This window comes from Fukomys damarensis, unplaced genomic scaffold (genome assembly GCF_012274545.1).
Source record: "Fukomys damarensis isolate Sample0158 unplaced genomic scaffold, DMR_v1.0_HiC HiC_scaffold_30, whole genome shotgun sequence".
Taxonomy (NCBI): domain Eukaryota; kingdom Metazoa; phylum Chordata; class Mammalia; order Rodentia; family Bathyergidae; genus Fukomys; species Fukomys damarensis.
In genome coordinates this window covers 65,245,488-65,263,748 of record NW_022900942.1, presented here as the reverse complement: position 1 = coordinate 65,263,748, position 18,261 = coordinate 65,245,488, and the positions used below count along the sequence as shown (strand labels likewise).

Below are 18,261 nucleotides of genomic sequence, written 5' to 3'. Positions count from 1 at the left end.
CTTAGTTACTCTCTCCCAGCTGGGACAGAAAGCCCAATGGGAGCAACTTAAAAAGGGAGAGGTTTATTTTATATTTTGGCTCCTGCTTTGGTACAGGTTTCAGTCCTTGGTCAACTGGCTCCAGGTGGGAAGGTGTACTGAGGAGAGCTGCTCTGGGCATGGTGGGCAGGAGCAGAGAGAGAAGGGAGGAGCCAGGAGGCAGATGCAGCCTGCCCGGCCACCCCCAGGGACCACCTGCCACGGCTGGCCTGCCTCCTGGGGCAGTCCCCTGGGAGCCCCGAGCCCATCACCTCCCCACAGCCCTGCCCATGAGCACAGGAGGTTTCAGGGGGCATCCAGATGTGACCCCAACAGTGCCCTTTAAATGCACTGCAGTGTGAGTGGTTTCCCAAGAGGAGATGGAAGCCACCTAGCAGGGGTGGTGTCCAGTCCGGGAGGTGGTTTCTGTGACTTTCTTCAGCTGGGTTGGGCGTAGTTGTGTTCTGAGGCAGTGGAAAGCCTACAGGACCTCTGGAGTAATTTTGCTAGGCAGCTTGGACCTGTTGGGTTTGGTTGGTTCCCGGCTTTGGCCCAGTGTGCAGTTGGCAAGCAGAGTCGGTGGGGTGGGTGCCCTGGTGGGCTGGGCTCACCCGTGCCAACCCCTCCGCCGGCGACGCTGCTCCCACCACAGCATAGGCAAACTCTCTCTCCCTCTCTCTCCCTCCCTCGCTCAGGCCTGCAACTGCAGCCGCCCGGGCTCCACAGGCCCACAGTGTGACCTGCTGTCTGGTCAGTGCCCCTGCAAGGCCGAGTTTGGTGGGCAGAGCTGTGGCCAGTGCTCGCTGGGCTATCGGGACTTTCCTGACTGTGTCCCCTGCGACTGTGACCTGAGGGGAACGCTGGCTGCCTCGTGTGCGCTGGACCGGGGCGTCTGCAGCTGCACGGAGGACTCCGGCGCCTGCTCCTGCAAGGTACCTACTCTGGCTGGCTTGTCTGGGCTTCTCCTGTGAGAGGCACGGCCGGGCTGAGCGCAGATCTAACCCTCTCGCGCTCCTGAGTCTGGGTTGAAGTCTGTGTGTGCTCTTCAGAGGGAAGAATTACCACGAACATCGGGTGACGCACTGCTTCGGAGACGATGGGTGCTCCGCTGGGCCACGTAGCCGTCTGCCTTGAGCACAGGGCACCGGACTCTGAGGAGTCTCGGGCTGCAGGGAGGCTAACAATGCTGTCGTTGTCTGAAGGAAATCGTCGCATGTGGTTTCTCAGCAGTGAGAGTCCAGTGTCACCCTTATCTCACGTAAATCGTGGCTTTTCCTGGAGAGCATGGCCACCTTCTGTGGGTGCTGAGGGGGAGGCCGGAGGACAGTGGGCTGATGCTTGGCTGGAAGGACGGAAGGGAAGCACTGTAGATGCTGCGGCCCGGGAGGCGGGGCACATCGTCCCACGCTGGTCTCCTGCATCTCGGGATAGCGGTTGTGATCACATAGTGATAGCAGCGGGGACTCGCCTCAGTAGTCACCTCTCCTCGCTGAATGACCAGCAGGATCCCCGGCGGGCAGGTCCACTGGGACACACTGATCGGGAACTGTCACAGGTCCCCCCCACACACACCTGTCATTGCAGCTGAGGCAGGAGGCTGAGGCAGGAGGATTGCAAATTTAAGTTCAATGGGGCAACTTAGCAGATACTGTCATAAAATAGAATAAAATTTCAAAAATAAAACAAAATAGCTGGGGATATAGCTCGGCGGTAGAGTGCTTGCTCAGCATGTGTGAGGTCTTAGGTTCTGTCCCCATCACCAGCCCCCCACACACACCTCACCCGGGGCTCCAGGCTGACCCCTGGGCATCCCAGAGGATCCTTGTCAGGGCGTCTCTGTTCCTGAAGTGTCCAGAACGATCTGGATCCTCGGCCGCACTCGGAGTAACTGGCTGAGTCCTTCCGAGCTGGTCGGGCCTTGGCTCTGGGTGTCTCAGGACGTCAGTGTCCACTCATCTCTGTGCGCAGAGCCCACGTCTCTCTCCCGGCGCCCACGAGCCCTCTTCGTCCCGTAGGAAAACGTCAGCGGGCTGCGGTGCAGCCAGTGTCGCCCTGGCACCTTCGCCCTGCGTGCCCAGGACCCCCGGGGCTGCACACCCTGCTTCTGCTTTGGGCTGTCGCACCTGTGTGGGGAGCTGCAGGGTTACGTGAGGACCGCGGTGAGTCTCCCACGAGGGTCTGAGTTTTAGTCCTGACGCCCCGGGAGCCGGGTGGGGAGGGCGAGGTGGTCACACACTTACAGGGGTGACAGGAAAATGCAGTTAATGTTGAAACTTTAAAAACCGTATCGCAGTAAAAGGCACCGTGCTGGGGACAAGGGATGAGTGTGCCAGTGGTGGGGTCTTCTGAGGGGCCGGTGGCGCTTCGTCTTTTACTGTGACACATTTTTTATTTAAACATGAAGCACCGCTGGGCAAATGTTTTCAGCAATTTCTGTGAAATAAAAGCAGAATGTCTGTATCCTCCTTATTCACGGATCCACCACCATGCGACTTCCGGCTCCTCCCCAAGTCAGTGACTGACAGAGACGTTCAGGGCGTCCAGGCAGCCAGGACAGCATAGCTGAAGGAAAGAGGATCCCAGAGCTGCTGCAGACAGTGGCAGGAGGGATGGGATGAGTGTGTTCCGAGATGGGTGTAGTTTGGGGGCATTCGTGACGTGTCCTTTATTGTAATAATCTTTTAAGTCACATTCACCGTATTTTCTGCTCGACCTTGTCCACTTCCTCTACCTTTCAGCTGCAGAATGGATCCATACAGGAAGCACAGCTTGGCCTCTGCTCTCTGGGGAAACCAAGGCAGCTTCCAGCCTGGCCCCTTTGCCGAGCTCTCTGCGAGCTGGGTGGAGAGGAGCTAAAACCACTACCCCTCACCCGCCTCCTTGCTGAGTTTTGCCCCAGTGTAGCAGAAGCTTGACTCTAAATGCGGTCATGCAAAAACCCTTGCCATTCGTTTTAGTCCGCTAGTTCCAAGGAAAAGCCCTCACATTCCTGTGTCAGTCCCGGAGCAGCTCCTGCTGCAGGCCCAAGTCCGACCAAGACCCGCTGCCTCGCTCGCTCCTGGTCTCACTTGTGCCCCCCCGTGGCAGGTGACGCTGGGTGCCCCTCAGCCCCTCCTGCGTGTGGTCTCCCAGAGCAACCTGACGGGCACGACTGAGGGCGTGTATCACCAGGACCCCGACATCCTGCTGGACGCCGCTGCCCTCCGACACCAGGTCCCCACAGAGCCCCTTTACTGGCGGCTCCCTGAGCAGTTCCAGGGAGACCAGGTGAGGGCACTCGGGCCACCTCCCCGGGGAGGTCAGGAATGGACACAGCCACCAACTCCAACTTCTAAGAGGAGGAGATGTTCAACACTTATAAAATTCTCCTCAGATGCTGAATCTTTAAAACCTTTCATCATTGCTTTAAGTCTTTGAAGTCATCTGATTTTCTTCCTTTCTGAAGCACTCATTCAACAAACTACATTGCATTTTAAAATATACTCAATAGAAGACTGGATGCTGGGTTCTGGGAAGCCCTTCCCAAGAATCTGTTGTCCATTTGGGCCGGGGTGGGGACGGAGGGGCAACCCCCACTACAAAGAGCCATGGAAGGCGCCATTTACGTTTTTGTTTATATATTGCAACCCAGTGTTTGTGAGTTCCACGTGGTTTTTAAAATTTGCAAACATATCCCCAGTGCTCCTATAAATAGAATTTTTAATTTGAAAGAGCTTGAAGATAATTAGAATCATTACCACGGTGATTTAGTGAGGCACTCCTCATTGCTGGCGTCATTGGGAACTACAGGTTGGATCGATTTCATAATTGAGTGGTCAGAAGGAAGCGGACTCCAAGCACGGGTCTCACCTATGGATATAGATTTTTAAGAGATGGGATTTCTTGGATATGGTGGTGATGGAATGTTTTAAAGCCACAGGATGCCAGGCAGTAAATGAGTGTGTGTTTCCTGCTAGCTCCTGGCCTACGGAGGCAGGCTGAGGTACAGTGTGGCCTTCTACGCCTCCCATGGCACCGGAACCTTCAACCTGGAGCCTCAAGTCCTCATCAGAGGAGGCCGGAGCAGGAAGCAAGTGATCTATGTGGACGCCACTGTGCTGGAGAACGGAGTGCGGCACGATCAGGAAGTGGGGATGAAGGAGGTGAGCCGAGTACTGTGGTGTGCAGGCCTCATGGTGTGAACTTCGCTATGTGTACTGAAAACTCCAAGCCATGAAAGAGACTGAGCTGGGAGACTGGGACCCCTCCAGTGGGTCTGGCAGGATTTCCAAAAGCTTTCTGAATTTCATAGGCTTCCTTCACACACAGTTTTGCTTTGTAGGTTGCAGTTACCCACAGTCAACTGATTAGTGGAAAACTACAGGAGCCTGTCCTGTGCACACACTGAGCCTCCTGCCATCTGGCTATCAGCACTGTCACAGTGCCACTGTCGTTGTGTTTAGATTTTTTTTTTTTTTTGGTGCCAGGGAAAGAACTCAGGACCTTATGCTTGCAAGGCAGGCAGCGGTACCACTGAGCTAAATCCCCGGCCCCAGGTTACTCTTGATTTACTTCACAATGGCCCAAAGCACAGGGGTAAAAATGCCGGCCATGTTGTATCACAGTACACTGTTGTAATTATTCCACTGTGCTATTGTTGTTTGCCTCTTATTGTGGCCGGTTTAGAATTTAAACATAGTCATAGGCATGCGTGCGTAGGGACTGGTCCTGCAACGGATCCCTGGATACCGAGCGACTTCCAGCTTAGGCTTCTGCTGGTTTCCTGGGAGCTGCATCTTAAAGCCTTTCCCTTGGTGCCAGGCTTTGCCCTGCGTAGAGAGGACGGTGCAGGAGCCTCAGGAATCAGGGAACCATCTCCTCTGTGCCCAGGGTCCATGTGGCCACCTGTTTTGGCCAATGGCAGCCCCTGTGCTGAGGTTGACGCCCGTCTGTGCTGGGGCCCTTACAGGAAGTCTTCGCCAGTTACCTTCAACAGCACATCCAGAACCAGGCATTTCTAGTGAAAGCTATGAACAAAACGTGTGTTCTCTGTCAGGTCTTGTGCCTGTGAGAATTTGTGCTTTGAATTTGACTGAATATGTTGCTTATCCTCAGGATTTTTGGAAATACTTTAATTCCGTCTCTGAGGAACCTGTCACACGCGAGGATTTCATGTCCGTCCTTAGCAACATCGAGTACATCCTTGTCAAGGCATCCTATGGTCAGGGCCTACAGCAAAGCAGGTACAGAAGCTTCTAGAACTGCCCAGAACTGAGAGGATTTGACTCACTTCACAAGGATGATGAACATGTCAGGAATACATGCACCTCAGTGCTTATCCAAACCTGGTTAATTTATTAATATCATTATGGAACAGAGCATGTGAGGTGGAAATCAGCCAGTGACGGTGCTGATGTAGCTATGAAACATAAGTGCACCAGGGTGGCATCCTAGATGGATATGAAATATTTTAAAATGCTGTTGTCTTCACTTGAAAGCTGCAGTGCCCATTTGTTTGTAAAGACGTATAAAGAATATTGTCGCCTACCCCATTAACACAGGGAAAGACCCAAAGAGGTCTTTTGGGTACACTCTTTCTATATTTCTAAATTCTTAAATGTTGGGCAAGTGACATCAGTAATGCACCTTATTTAACTCATTTTGTTTATAATCTTCTTTGGGGGTACTGCAGCTCAAACCCAGGGCCTTCATACTGAGCGGCAGCTCAGCCCCCTTAAGTTGCCAAATTGCCAGACTAGGTTAGAACATGCAGTCCTCCTGCCTCAGCCTCCTGTAGTACTGGGATTACAGTTGTGCATCACCATGTCTGGCTTTCTTTATAATCTTGAGTAGCAGCTAGTCCCTGCCGGGCAGAGATCTCTGTTTTAACACAAGTGCAAATGCTTGTCACCTGTCAGGTTTCTGTAATGTGTTTTGTGTTCATGTTTCCTCTCCCACTTCTGCTGTATGGGGGCCCAGGATCTCTAACATCTCCATGGAGGTTGGCACGGAGGCTGGGGGCCGGCAGCTCACGGGGACGGTGGCGTCGCTGATAGAGCACTGCGTCTGTCCTCCCGGCACGGCCGGCTTCTCCTGTCAGGTAGGGGCTTCGGGGAAACTTCTTTCTTGGTTTCGAGTAGATTTAAACGTGCCTGTTAGCAGCAGCTCAGTGCGAATAACAGCTTGTAGGTCTCTATCATTTTTCCTTTCATTCTCAATTAAAGTATTGTTAAGTTTTGGGCTGCCTTTGTAAATATGGATCTGGTAGTTCCTGGCAGCCTCACGCCCTCTGCAGCCAATCTCCAGACCCTTTCCTCCTCGCAAACCTGAAGCTGCATCCTCTCAGCCTCTTCCCGGCCTCTGAAGCCATCTCTCTGGGTCTTGCTCCCCCAGGAGGAGATTCCTTCAGCGCCTGTGTTTCTGTGGCTGGCTTGTTTTCCTCAGTGTAACGTTCTCGAGGCCCATCCTAGTGGCAGCATGGACCGAGGGCCTTCCTCTGGAAGGCTGAGTGATACTCTGTCATGTGGACCCACGCATGTCTGTCCGCACCTTCTGTGGGCATCTGGGTTTCTTCCGTCTTCTGGAGGCTGTGCTTAATACTACTGTGCACAAGGGTGTGCAGTGCCTCCCCACACACCTGCATTCTTTTCTTCCCGATGCACACTGACGCAGACTTGCTGGGTTTTTGATAACTTGTTTTCTGCAGCTGCTATGCTGCCTCAGGTCCCGCCAGCAATTCAGAGGGCTCTGCTTGCCTCTCCTCCACCAGTGCCCACCACAATTCCCTGTCGTCTTGATGGGGTGTGGGCTGCGTCTCAGTGTGTTTGACCTGTTTTGCCCTTGAGAGTGGGGTGTGAACTTCGCAGGTACCTGTGGCCCGCTTGCTGTCCTCCCTGAGGAGTGGACTCAGGTCCTCTGCCCAGGTTTTCATGGAGGGTTCACTGCTTATCCCCTTTGTTCCCCTCAGGACTGTGCCCCTGGGTTCCGTAGACAGAAGCTTCCAGAAGGTGGCAGAGAATCCTGGCCACTGCTCGCTCCTTGCATGCCCTGCAGTTGCAGCAACCACAGTGACACCTGTGACCCGGAAACTGGGAAGTGCCTGGTACGTGCATGTTGGGCTGCAGCCAGAGCTGGAGCCGGTGTAGACACAGTGCTTCCCTTTCTGGTCTGCAGTCACTAGGTCCTTGGCACAGGAGAGGTGAAATGTACGAAATGTACCATGGAAAATATGATCCAAAGCCACGGGGACTGTTCAAAGTTCTAAACATTTATTTTAGGAAGAGTACCATTACCATGAATCCCCCTCAAAATCCTCTCCCATGCTTCAAGCACACGTACCCATTGTTCTTGAGGCTTTCTGAAGCAGTCCTGGAGGTCCCTTCTGTAAGGGTCTATGGTTGTGCTGTCCCGGCTGCCCAGACGTCCTGAGTTGGTTCATGTTCTCCTTCCATTGTCATTTTGACTTTGAGAGAGAGCCGGAAGTCACCTGGTGCCAGATCCAGGGAATAAGGGGATGAGGACACAGCGTCACGTTTCTATGAGCTGTCTTTCTGTTGGATGGTGCTTAGCTGTAGCATGCACTGTATTTTTGATCACACCTCATGAAGTCACGAAAAGGCTTTGTGTAGAACTGCCTCAGGAAGTAGCAAGAATGAGGGGATGTCTGTTCGAGTCTAGAGAAACTGTTGAATTAATGGCAGTGTGTCTTTACTACAATAAAGTTTTAAACCCTAACATTCACTGTATATTTTGATCACTTCCTGTACGTTCTTCAGAAGGGCTTAGCTAATGGTCTGATGCTGTCAGTGGAAATTCGTTTACCAGGTTCATTCCATGCTGAATTTGTTAGTGGCACTGATTAGGACTCAGCGAACTGTGTGTAGTTTTTACCTGCTGTACTGGGGACTGGAATCAAAGACGAGAACTTTAGGTCAGAGTTTGAAGACTGCCACAGAGATTTTAAAGTAAGTTCACGCACAGCTTATGTTGCAGTTTATTTCTTTGTGGAAAACAGTGCTCTTTCCTTATGTTTTTTGGAACAGGGCCTGTTGTCTTTCGGAAAATGACATAGTAAGTCACTAGTGTCGCGGGATGCGTTTGTTCCTTGGTCCCCTTGCCTAGACCAACTCTGGTCTTGGAGACGTGAGGAAAGCTATGGGCAGGACCAAGTGACCCAGACAACAGTTTCGTGGCCCTGACGGAGGGCAGATTCTAGTGTCCATGACTTTGCTGAAGTTCACCAGGACTAGGGACGACATGAGATAACCAGAGACACGTTCCCGACGTCTGCGGTCCCCTTCATCCTGTAACTCATGGCGATAAGGTCACCGCGTCAGTCCTGCAGAGCTCACTGGGCTCGGGTGGGAGTCATGGAAGGGAAATAAATGAATGCAGAAGGGAGCTCAGCAGTGGACTCGGGAGTGGATGAGACCGGCCGGGAAGGAGCCGTGGCTGTCACAGGGCCGAGGTCGCTCCGATGAAGACGTTCGTCAGCTCTTTTATGGTTCGCCTTTTCCTCAGTAGAGCTGTTTTAACAAGATGAGTTATTCCATCAACACTGAACCACTGCCTTAGCTTTCCTGGCCCATGTTACCGGAAGGAAGTGACCAGATCCCTGACTGATCTGCTGATTCATAGGTAGAAGTGACACAGCCTGCTTGGCCCAGGGCTCTGACCCTCTCCTTAGACCGTGGCAAGACGTCTCCCGGGATGAACAGAGGCAGAGAGCAGTTTGCCGCTGAGACCCAGCCCGGGCCCATTAGTTGATGGACAAAGGCCGTGCTCACCGTCACAGGACTGGACGCAGATGCTGTGTTTACACTTCTGAGCAGGACACATCCTGAGCCCAGCTTCTCCTCCTCCTCGCCGACTTGTATTCTGTGCTTGTCCCTAGTGACATCATCATGCACGGTGACCATTTATTGCCCGTCCCTGTGAGCAGCTCAGTCCACACAGACAACATCTAGGCTTAGAGCGTGCTCGGTTGCAGTGCCTTCCAGTTCTTGTCAGAGCCCTTTCACGTCTTAAGTTTTAACTGCAGCATCCACCCCAAGCGATGACCTCGTGTGCCTGTACTTATCTCCCGGGGTGGGAAGCTCATGCCCAGTGCGGCTCAGCTTTCCTGGAAGTAGGACCCTTGGGCCGTCACCTGTGGATACAGTTTTATTCTTTGGAGCCGTTGAGATAAAGCACTAGTTGGGATTTACTCATGAAGACCAGCAGGATCTTAACTCGCCAAAACTGCTTGGTCCAGTCCCTGTCCCGGGTGTCCAGAGAGGCTAGCTCTTCATCCTGCAGTGTGACGCCGTTTCTGTACCTGGTGGTCACCCAGAGTGGTTGTGGTTCTGCCCCCACCCGAGGTTTCCATGTCATCATTCGCCTTTAGAGCCCAGCACCGTTGAGGTGTGAAGGGCCCGTAGGGGGCGCCCTCCGGAACCCGGGGGCTCTGTCTCCACAACACAGCCAAGTGTTGCCTGACCGTGGAGCCTCACATTCTTCCCTCCAGTCAGCCCCTCAGCTACTTCTTCCTCACTCTCTGGGTTAGCACCTGACCTTTCCTCCCCCGGCTTTTCCTTGAGAAGTTCCTTTTGTGGTTTACTGCAACAGTTCACTTCCCTATAATACAGTCTCCTAAGCTGCCCTCTCCCCTGGTTGTCATGGGGCTGGGCACCAAGACGTCTACGGGACTGGTTCTGTCATTGGGTATATAAAATAGTCCCCCTGCTTCGTGTCCCTGGGCCTTTCGTGTTATTTTTAAAAACCACTGGCTTAGATACAATCCAGAGGGGAAACACTAAGGACCTGGAAGCTCTCGCAGAGTCCTTCTGCCATTCCACGAAGAGAGATGAAGCTGAGCCCTTTTACGTGGCCGAGAAATTGGCAGGCACACTGGGTGCATCTTTCCAGCAGCCAGTGCATCCCACAGCTCTGTCCTCATTAATATCAGGCCTTGTTTCTCCACCACTGACCGGGGCAGCTGGTCTTCAGTTCTCTACGATCTGGGAAACCAGGAAGCCCAGCATCCATCATATGCTGGGGGAGTTTTCCACACAGTGGACGTCAGCAATGGAAAACTGGAGCTCTGCGTCCATCCTCCCCTCGCACGTGTTCTGTGTCAGCTCTGGGCTATGTTGGTAAATAAACCAAGCATTGTACAGCTTTTTAAACAAGAGATTGCTCATGTCACCTCTAAAGCAACATCCCTTTCAGGAGTCAACTGGATCTCAATGAAATCACTTTCATCAGCTGAAATAGGAGTACGAGTTAAAGATGAAAAACACTGGGCTGTTTTTTTACTTTAAAGGGACTTTAAGCACTGCTTTTTCAACATTCCAAAAGGTTTCCCTCTCCATCCTCCCTGCCCAGGAGGGAACGAGGGAAGTCTGAGCCGGCTCAGGGGCTAAGTTTCGGTCCCTCCCACTGTATCAGATGCACAGCAGTAAATTGAGCACAAGAAGATTCAGAATCAAAACCGGATGACAGTCCATGCTCTTCCGGTTTAGGAACCAGGCAGTCTTCTCACAGCAAGACCAGAGGTCCAGCTGCAGACGTCAGGTTTCCCGGAATCAGACGCTCTGTGGTTATCGGTGAACTGTGTGGTGCTCTGAGCCGTGTTTCTCCCCTCCTGTCTGTTTCCTAAGCTGCCTGTCCGTGTATTGGTACTGCTTCAGCTCCCTGCGCAGGATCCCTGAAATCCAGGCAGCACTGGGAGTCATCCCCTGGGTTCCAGGTATTTTAGATCCGCGTGTGAGGTTCTGACAGCTCCTGCCCTGGGTCCTGGGTCTGCATTCCTTGGTCAGAATGTACAAGTGATTTCTAGGCTGCAGTGTATGAGTGCAGTCTTGGGATGCACAGAGGCCACAGGGCTGGAACGGTTTCCAGGAATTGAAAATAAAGAGAAAAATAAATACTTCCTTGAGAATTGAAAAAGCAGCAGTGAGTTGGCAGGAAATGTGGCAGTGCTTAGGTGGCACCGATCAGCGTGACTTCTAACTGCTTCCTGTTGTTTCCTCCAAACTCCAGGACTGCAGGGACAACACAGCTGGGCACCACTGTGAGCTGTGCGCTCCCGGCTACTATGGGAAGGTGACCGGCACAGCCCATGACTGCTCCCTGTGCACCTGTCCCCACCGCCACCCGGCCAGGTGAGCCCGCAGGTGCCGCCCGCCCTGCCTCACAGGGTCACTCCCTTGGCCTCTGTCTATCAGCGCAGTCCCACCTTGAACCAGGCTGACTTTAGGAAAAGCCTTCCGTTTTCACTGCTTCGGTTTTGGGTGTTCGCAGGCACTGGTAACCCCTGGTGCCTGGGAGTTTTAGTGTGTGGAGGCAGAGGTGCAGAAAGGAGTCACTGCAGCAGCAGCTGGAAGGGAGGTGAGAGCGGAAGGAGGTTATTATCCTGGGAGGACTCTGTCACCCGCTTCCTCTAACTTGGCGCGTGACTCCCTCGCACCTAGGTCTGTTCATTCCCAGCTTTTTTCTTTCCTCCAGTCGCTGCCTTACATCTCTGAGCAAGGCCTCTTTGCCTACCCAGGAAGCTTTCTTGGGCGACTAATTAGCTATCCCCTCTAAGATCAGTCTCTTCCTTAGCACGCCCGTGACTGTCACTGGGAAGAGCCTCTCGAGTGTCTTTTGGACTCAACACACACTCACACTGATATTGATTGCATGCTGATTGTCATTGGTGTCACCCAACAGATTTGAGCCCTAACAAGCTTGTCCAGTCACCCAGTGTCATGGTTTAACTCTAGAACCCCACGGTGTATCCAGACAGTAATGGACAAGTATATCGAGGAAGTTTTGAAGTTTTGTATCTCAAAATTCAAGAGAAAACCTCTTTTCTTCCAGTTTCAGTCCCACTTGTGTCTTGGAAGGTGACGGTGGCTTCCGGTGCAATGCCTGCGTTCTGGGCCACGAGGGCCGGTATTGTGAAAGGTGCGCTATTGGGTTAGGGACTCCAGCTCCCCGGGTAGCGTCCTGGACGTATTTTCAGTGCTGCTTTGCGAGTCACTGTCGATTTGGGTCATTGATGGGGCCTCGCGACTGCTCCCAGGCAGCGTCTCCAGCGGTCCTTGTGTGCTCCCGGATACCGATAGTGCTGGGCAGGGACTGTGCTGACCACACCGCTGTACCTAACGTCTGCACCTGATGTCTTTCTGCAGGTGCTCCCTGGGCTACTACGGGAACCCTGGACAGTTGGGCGGCAGCTGCCGGAAGTGTGACTGTAGCCCTCAGGGCTCTGTGCACAGCGACTGTGACCTCCTGTCCGGGCAGTGCACCTGCAGGCCGGGGGCCACGGGGCTCCGATGCGACGGCTGCCAGCTGCGGCACCTGCTGGTGGACAGCAGCTGTGTCTGTGGGTGTTTCTCCCCGCAGGGAGAAAGTGGGGTTCCCTGTGGGTGCTTCTCTTGATGAGGACTGTGGGGCTGTGGGGCCCATCGCCAGCAGGCTGCTCGCGTCCTGTTGTGTTTTATAATTTACTGTTACCTCAGGGGGCGCAGATGGTGGTTGCATCTCCTTCAGTAACTCTTGCATTTGCAGCCAAGGTGGGAGGTCCTGGGACTCTGGCACCAAGAGCAGCACAGGAATTTCGGGCCTGGATGCACCCCTGGTTCTTTTGAGGAGCCGAGGCTCAGCCCCCGAGAGGGAAGGCCTCCCCTTGTCGCTGGTGTTTCTGGTTTTACCACAGCTTCAGCGCTTCCTTGTGGGCTTTTCTGGTTCTGGTTCATTCACCAGCACAATGTGATTGCCCTGGAAGTCACCAGTGGCTCCTGGGGAGGATGGAGGGGATGTGAGGCCCATGGCACTGAGAGCTTTTTCGCTCTTCTGTGTTTGTCATGAGCAAAGCCATCCTGTGGCTTCTCCCTGGTCTTTCCTCGCCCTTGCTGTGGGCGCGTCTGCAGATGGCACCTGCTGGAACCTTTGTGTTGCGAGCAGGGCACTGCCAAGGCCAGCACAGTGGGATGGGCCCGGCTGGGGCCACTCTCGGTCTCCGTGGCTCCTTTCTGTGTGACCTCAGGGTGTCCCTGCTGTGATCTGAGCCTCAGGGTCCCCTGAGAATGGCTCTCGGCCCCGCACTTGCAGCTGGACTAAGACTGAGACAGATGTGGAACCGGGGATGAGGCCTGTGCTCCAGCTCGGCTGTCAGTGCAGTGGCTCCTGCTGCCCACGGACATCCACTTCCCCTTCTCTCCCAGCTTGTGATGACGAGTGTGTGGGGGTGCTCCTGGACGGCCTGGACCGGGTCGGCGACGCCATGCTTTCCGTGAACCTCACCGGGATTTTCCCCGCCCCTTACGGAGTTCTGTCAAACCTGGAAAATGCGACTAAATATCTCCGGGTAGGTACAGGGGACAGAGACACAGAGAGGGAGAACCCTGTGCGGTTGGAGGCAAAGTCCTGGGGCAGGGTGCTTCCGTGGGGCCACCTTCCCTTCACCCCCGAGGCGGCTCCAGCCCTGCCTGGAGGGGACCAGCGAGGGGGCCCCACCCTCTCTCTCAGCCTGTGACCGTGGGGCAGCGCTGGTGGGCGGAGACCTCCGTGTACCCTCAGCCCTCTCTGGACGAACCTTGGGTGTGGGAAGAGTAGCCTCTTGGCATTGGCACGCCAGGTCTGAGCAGCTTCTCCTCCAGGGCTGGGTTATCCCCGAGCCGGAGCCATTTCCTGCTCATGCGCTGTTCCTAACTGGAGTCCCGGGGTTCTAAACAGAACCCATAGGTTGTGATGACCTGTTCCCTGTGCCGTGCGGTAGTAAACAGGATGTTCAGCCCTCAAGGACCACTGGTATAAGAGCCTGTTTCAGACTTTCTGTTGCAGAGGTATCTGAGATGGGGCTGGTTTGGTGACTCATTCTCCTTCACCCTGGTCCTTTCTCTATACTAGGAGTAAAGAAAGGGGGGTGCACCAGGGCTCACTGTGTAGCCCAGGCTGGCCTTGAACTCTTGGCAATCCTGCCTCAGCCTCCCAAGTGATGGGATTACAGAGGGGTGCCACCATGCCCAGCTAGAATAGACAACTCTTAACTTTTTTAGGCTATTTTTCCTTAAATAGAAGGGCATGTGTTTTGTTTTTAGTATTTTTGGGGGTCGAACTGAGGTCCTTGTGATTGCAAGGCAGGCGGCAGAACCACTGAGCTAAAGCCCTCACCTGCAAAGCATGTTTTTGAAAGGGAATAACTTGTACCTCCATTAAAAATTATAAAAGAGCAAGCATGAGGCCCTGAGTTTGATTTCCTGGACCCCCCAAAAAAATTCTAAAGAAAGATTTAAATTTCTTTCCCAACCATTATATACGCAATAAATTCTATTTGCTGCTCATTTGGGCCCCAGGATCATAACTTTTAAATTTATCAAGTGAGATAATACTTGATTTAAACCTTAACTAGTCTTGAATGACGCTGTAAACCAATTGGCCAGTCCTTAGTTGGGAAGAGAACTCCATTACTCCTCATTATTGGCTGACCCCATGACCTTGACAAGTGACTCTACCCCGAGCAGTAATCTAACTTCCCCACCACGCTGTTGGAAGGGGTAACTCACACCCCTAGATATAAAGTGGTGATAGCTGTTAAGCACTTTAATTATTAATTATGATGAAGGCTTTTCTTTATTGAATGCTTTCTTAAGTTTTAGCTTAGTATGCATTTTAAAAAAATTTAGCAAATCATAGTTAAAATGCATGACTTTGAAATAAAGCCAGACTTTTATCTAAGAGTTATAGCAACCTCCAATTGTGCTTAATACACCAGATTTTAAATGTGTGCCCGTTTAGTAAATACAGTGTCAAAGTTGGCAGCATGGAATCATGTAGCTATGAATGAAACTAGGTAAGGTGATCTGATTTATTTCTAAATGACAGTTTTGAGGAAAGTAGGCTTTCCTTCTGTGAACAAAAAAGAAGTAACAGGCGATTCTTTGTTAAGAACGACAACATTTTACTTTGAAGCATTGTCATGTTTCCTTTGTTCTTCTTAGGAATCTTTAATAAAAGAAAACACCCAAAAGAATTCGGTGGAAGTCCAACTTGAAGATGTCGCAAAGCAAACAAATGACCTGCAAAGTGAGGTAAAGAGCCGGCTCCCCACTGCCTTGGGCGGCCGCCTGGGCTGGGTGGGTTCCGATTGGGTTGGGCTGGTGCCCCGTTCCCTGGCTGTGCTGGGTGCTTTGTCATCCGGTGGCTCTGAACCCTGCCGGTCTCGCAGCTAGTGGGGAAAGGCTTGTGACCTGGTTCTGTTTGCCTCTCTGCTGAGGACGGAGCTGGGCAGTCACTTTGCTGTCTGAACCCCGTGGGCCGGTGGGGTGAAAACTGCAGGCTGTGGCTGCTCCTTCCCCTGAGTCCCTTCTGCAGCTGAGCACTTGGGAGCTGCAGGTTCTCCGTGGAGCATGGTGATGCTCCCGAAATTACAGGCAGACGGAACTCTCAAGCACCCCAGTGTGTGGTCTCTGCCACATTCAGACTGGGCCGGTGGTTCTGTTTGTAGCATCTGGGATGCAGAGGATGGCAGTCTTGAGAGCAGGGAGTTGTTTGTTCTGTTTGCCTCAGGCCAGCTCTAGCAATCCCCCAAAGGAGACTTTGGGGAGTCCTACTGCCAAATTTACAGTTGTAGCTTACAAATCCTAGCACACATACAGCTGTGGACCCCAAAGTAATGGTTAATTCAGCATTATTTAAGGTTTGAGAAGAGTAAGGGGTTAAGTGAGGCTTTTCATACCTTGTAAAGCAAACACTGGGCTAAGTGAGAAGCTGACTAAGCTCTCTGTATCCATGAAAGAAGATTTTCTTTGGTGTCAAGTAGAAAACACCTGTAGACCTAGTCTGAGTTATTTTATATTCTCGGACAGACAGACCAGTTACAAAATCCCCAGTAAAATGTCACCTCAGCCTCTGGGCCGTGGGCTTTTGGACAGCCGCTCACTGTCACTTTCGTGAGGACCCGCGTTCCGATGCCTGGCTGCCCGTGGAGCCAGTGCGCAGCGTGTGTGCTCTCTTAGAGCCACAGATCGGGGGTGTGACATTGTTCTGCACGCAGTCGTGTGCTCACGCTTTCGGTGACCGGTGCGCAACACACGTGCCAGTGACCCCGCGGGATTATCCGAAGCTGCACGATGCCCGGCCGTCCTGATGGAGCTCACGGCTTCGCTCGTGTGTGTGGCAGTGCCGGTGTAAGGAACCCGCTGCTGCCAGTGTGTAGGAGGACAGCAACAGCTCTGGGCCTGGCTCATGTGTTTACAGCCCTGAGCTTCTCCCCATGGTACTGTGCTCCTCTGTGCCGTCAGCACTGAGTATCCAGAATGCACCATTTTCTCATACACCTGATTTAATCTCAAATGATTTTGTTCACTGTGGCCTTGCCCTGTTCGGAGGCGTGGATCTGGGTGTATGCACAGGTGAATACACAGTGTGTGTGCGTGCATGCAGCCTAGGTGTGTGTAGTGGTCCACACTATCCAGGCGTGTGCAAACACTCTGGGGAGTCTCTGTGGTGGGACAGTCAGTGAGGCTGCTTGTACAAGTACCGTGTCTTCTCTTGTGCTGAATGAGGAGTAAATTAGTTCATTAACCTCTTGGTCGGCTTCCAACCCAGAAATATTCACCTTGGTTTCCATGACACATACAGCAATACTATGCATTCTGGGTTGTGTATCTTTGACTGCACTGAGGATGGAACCCAGGGCCAAGCGTTCTGGCACTGTGCTACACCCCAGCCTTGGTACCAGTTACTATGCATTCGGTTGTGTATCTTTGACTGCACTGAGGATGGAACCCAGGGCCAAGCGTTCTGGCACTGTGCTACACCCCAGCCTTGGTACCAGTTGCGGTACTGAAGCTTGAGTGTTATTTGGCGTCCCACTAGCCTGAGCCCTCTTTCCGCAGCTTACTGGAGTACTCACGCGAAGTCAGCAGGTGGGCAGGGCTGCAGAGGGGAGCCTCCAGCAGAGTCGAGACCTGGCTGCATTTGTTGAGCGGCTCCAGATGGACATCAGCGGTAGAGTGGGAGGGGCGTGGGTAGGATGTCGTTCGGTGGGAAGAGACACGGTCCCTCCCATCCTGTCCCCAGAGTTGGGGCTCACAGGATTCGGGGCTTTGGTTCAGCACCCAAGCACACCCCCGCCAGCAGCCCTGAGTTCCTGGGTATCCTGTTAGGGGTGCCCAGCCCCCCACAGGAGAGAGACCCGAGCGCCATGCATTCTGCTGAGACTTACTAAAGATTCAGTGAATTTTCTCCATAGAAACCCTTGAAAAGGCCACAAATCTGAATCAGACTCTAGATGAAGATTTCCAGCTCCCCAATTCTACTCTTCAGAGTATGCAGCACAGCATTGCATCTTTGCTGGAAATGATGCAGAAAAGGCTGTTCACACACTTGCTCCGCAATGCTACCCTGGAGCTCAAGTAAGTTCCCGGGTTCCATCTGCACCATCTCCAGGCAGAGGTGGGCAGCTGGGTGCTGGGGAGCCATGGGAAGCAAGAGCTCATGGTGTGCACTACTGCAGGAGGGAGAGGGCGCGGGGGCGTAGGTGAGCTGGAGACCCGTGCCGGCCCTGCAGGGAGTGCAGTTGGTACCGTTGGTACCAGTTGGTAGTTTGGTCAGGGTTTTCCTGGGACTCTCGAATCAGGCTTCACCCGCTGCAAACAAAAGAACTTGGTGGCACTGTGTTTATTATACATTGAGTATAAGCCAGTCGTTCCTAGGAGGAAGGTACAGTCTGTCTGTCCTCTGGCCGTGGGCTCCAAGACAGACACCACAGGGATGACCAAGCTTGGCTGCACAGACCCTCCGGAGCCCCCAGTGAGAAGACACAGACCCCAAAGCACTGTGGTCCACAGTCACAGGGAGCTTGGGTCTCTCTGGCTTTTTCTTGGTGTTTTCACAAAGTCATCGTGTGATAGAACGAACAGCACACATCTTTCACCCCAGTTGAGATGAGTGTCCTAAGGGCTGTTGGAGCCATATGGGCCTTCAGAAGACCTCTGTTCTTTCTAGACACTGTTTTGTTTTGTTTTGTTTTGTTTTGTTTTGTTTTGTTCTGTTTTGTTTTGTTCTGTTGAGATAGCTCTGGCTACGTAGCCCAGGCTGCCCTCGAACTCATAGCGATCCTCTTACCTCAGCCTCCCAAGCCCTGGGATTACAGGTGTGCACCACCACGACCAGCTTCTAGTGGCATATTTAAACTATCAGCGTTTTGCTATTTTAAATTATATTATAATGCACATCTTGTGCCTTTTTTATGCATATCTCTATTTAAATATTAAATAGTTATACATTTAT

The 18,261-nt window shown here is 52.7% G+C and overlaps 1 protein-coding gene across 3 annotated transcripts in view; it reads left to right on the top strand.

Moving 5' to 3' along the window:
* The window catches only part of Lama1 (laminin subunit alpha 1), a 195,123-nt gene that overhangs the window by 147,475 nt on the left and 29,387 nt on the right, over positions 1-18,261 (top strand). For all 3 annotated transcript variants that reach the window (XM_010638668.3, XM_010638667.3, XM_010638669.3), the window contains exons 23-36: positions 714-950; positions 2,034-2,177; positions 3,106-3,285; positions 3,975-4,160; positions 5,113-5,240; positions 5,977-6,097; positions 6,965-7,099; positions 11,020-11,141; positions 11,842-11,928; positions 12,156-12,349; positions 13,191-13,333; positions 14,967-15,056; positions 16,866-16,977; positions 17,222-17,384. In XM_010638668.3, the coding sequence (XP_010636970.1) occupies positions 714-950; positions 2,034-2,177; positions 3,106-3,285; positions 3,975-4,160; positions 5,113-5,240; positions 5,977-6,097; positions 6,965-7,099; positions 11,020-11,141; positions 11,842-11,928; positions 12,156-12,349; positions 13,191-13,333; positions 14,967-15,056; positions 16,866-16,977; positions 17,222-17,384 (2,042 nt within the window). The remainder of the gene's footprint in view (positions 1-713; positions 951-2,033; positions 2,178-3,105; positions 3,286-3,974; positions 4,161-5,112; positions 5,241-5,976; positions 6,098-6,964; positions 7,100-11,019; positions 11,142-11,841; positions 11,929-12,155; positions 12,350-13,190; positions 13,334-14,966; positions 15,057-16,865; positions 16,978-17,221; positions 17,385-18,261) is intronic.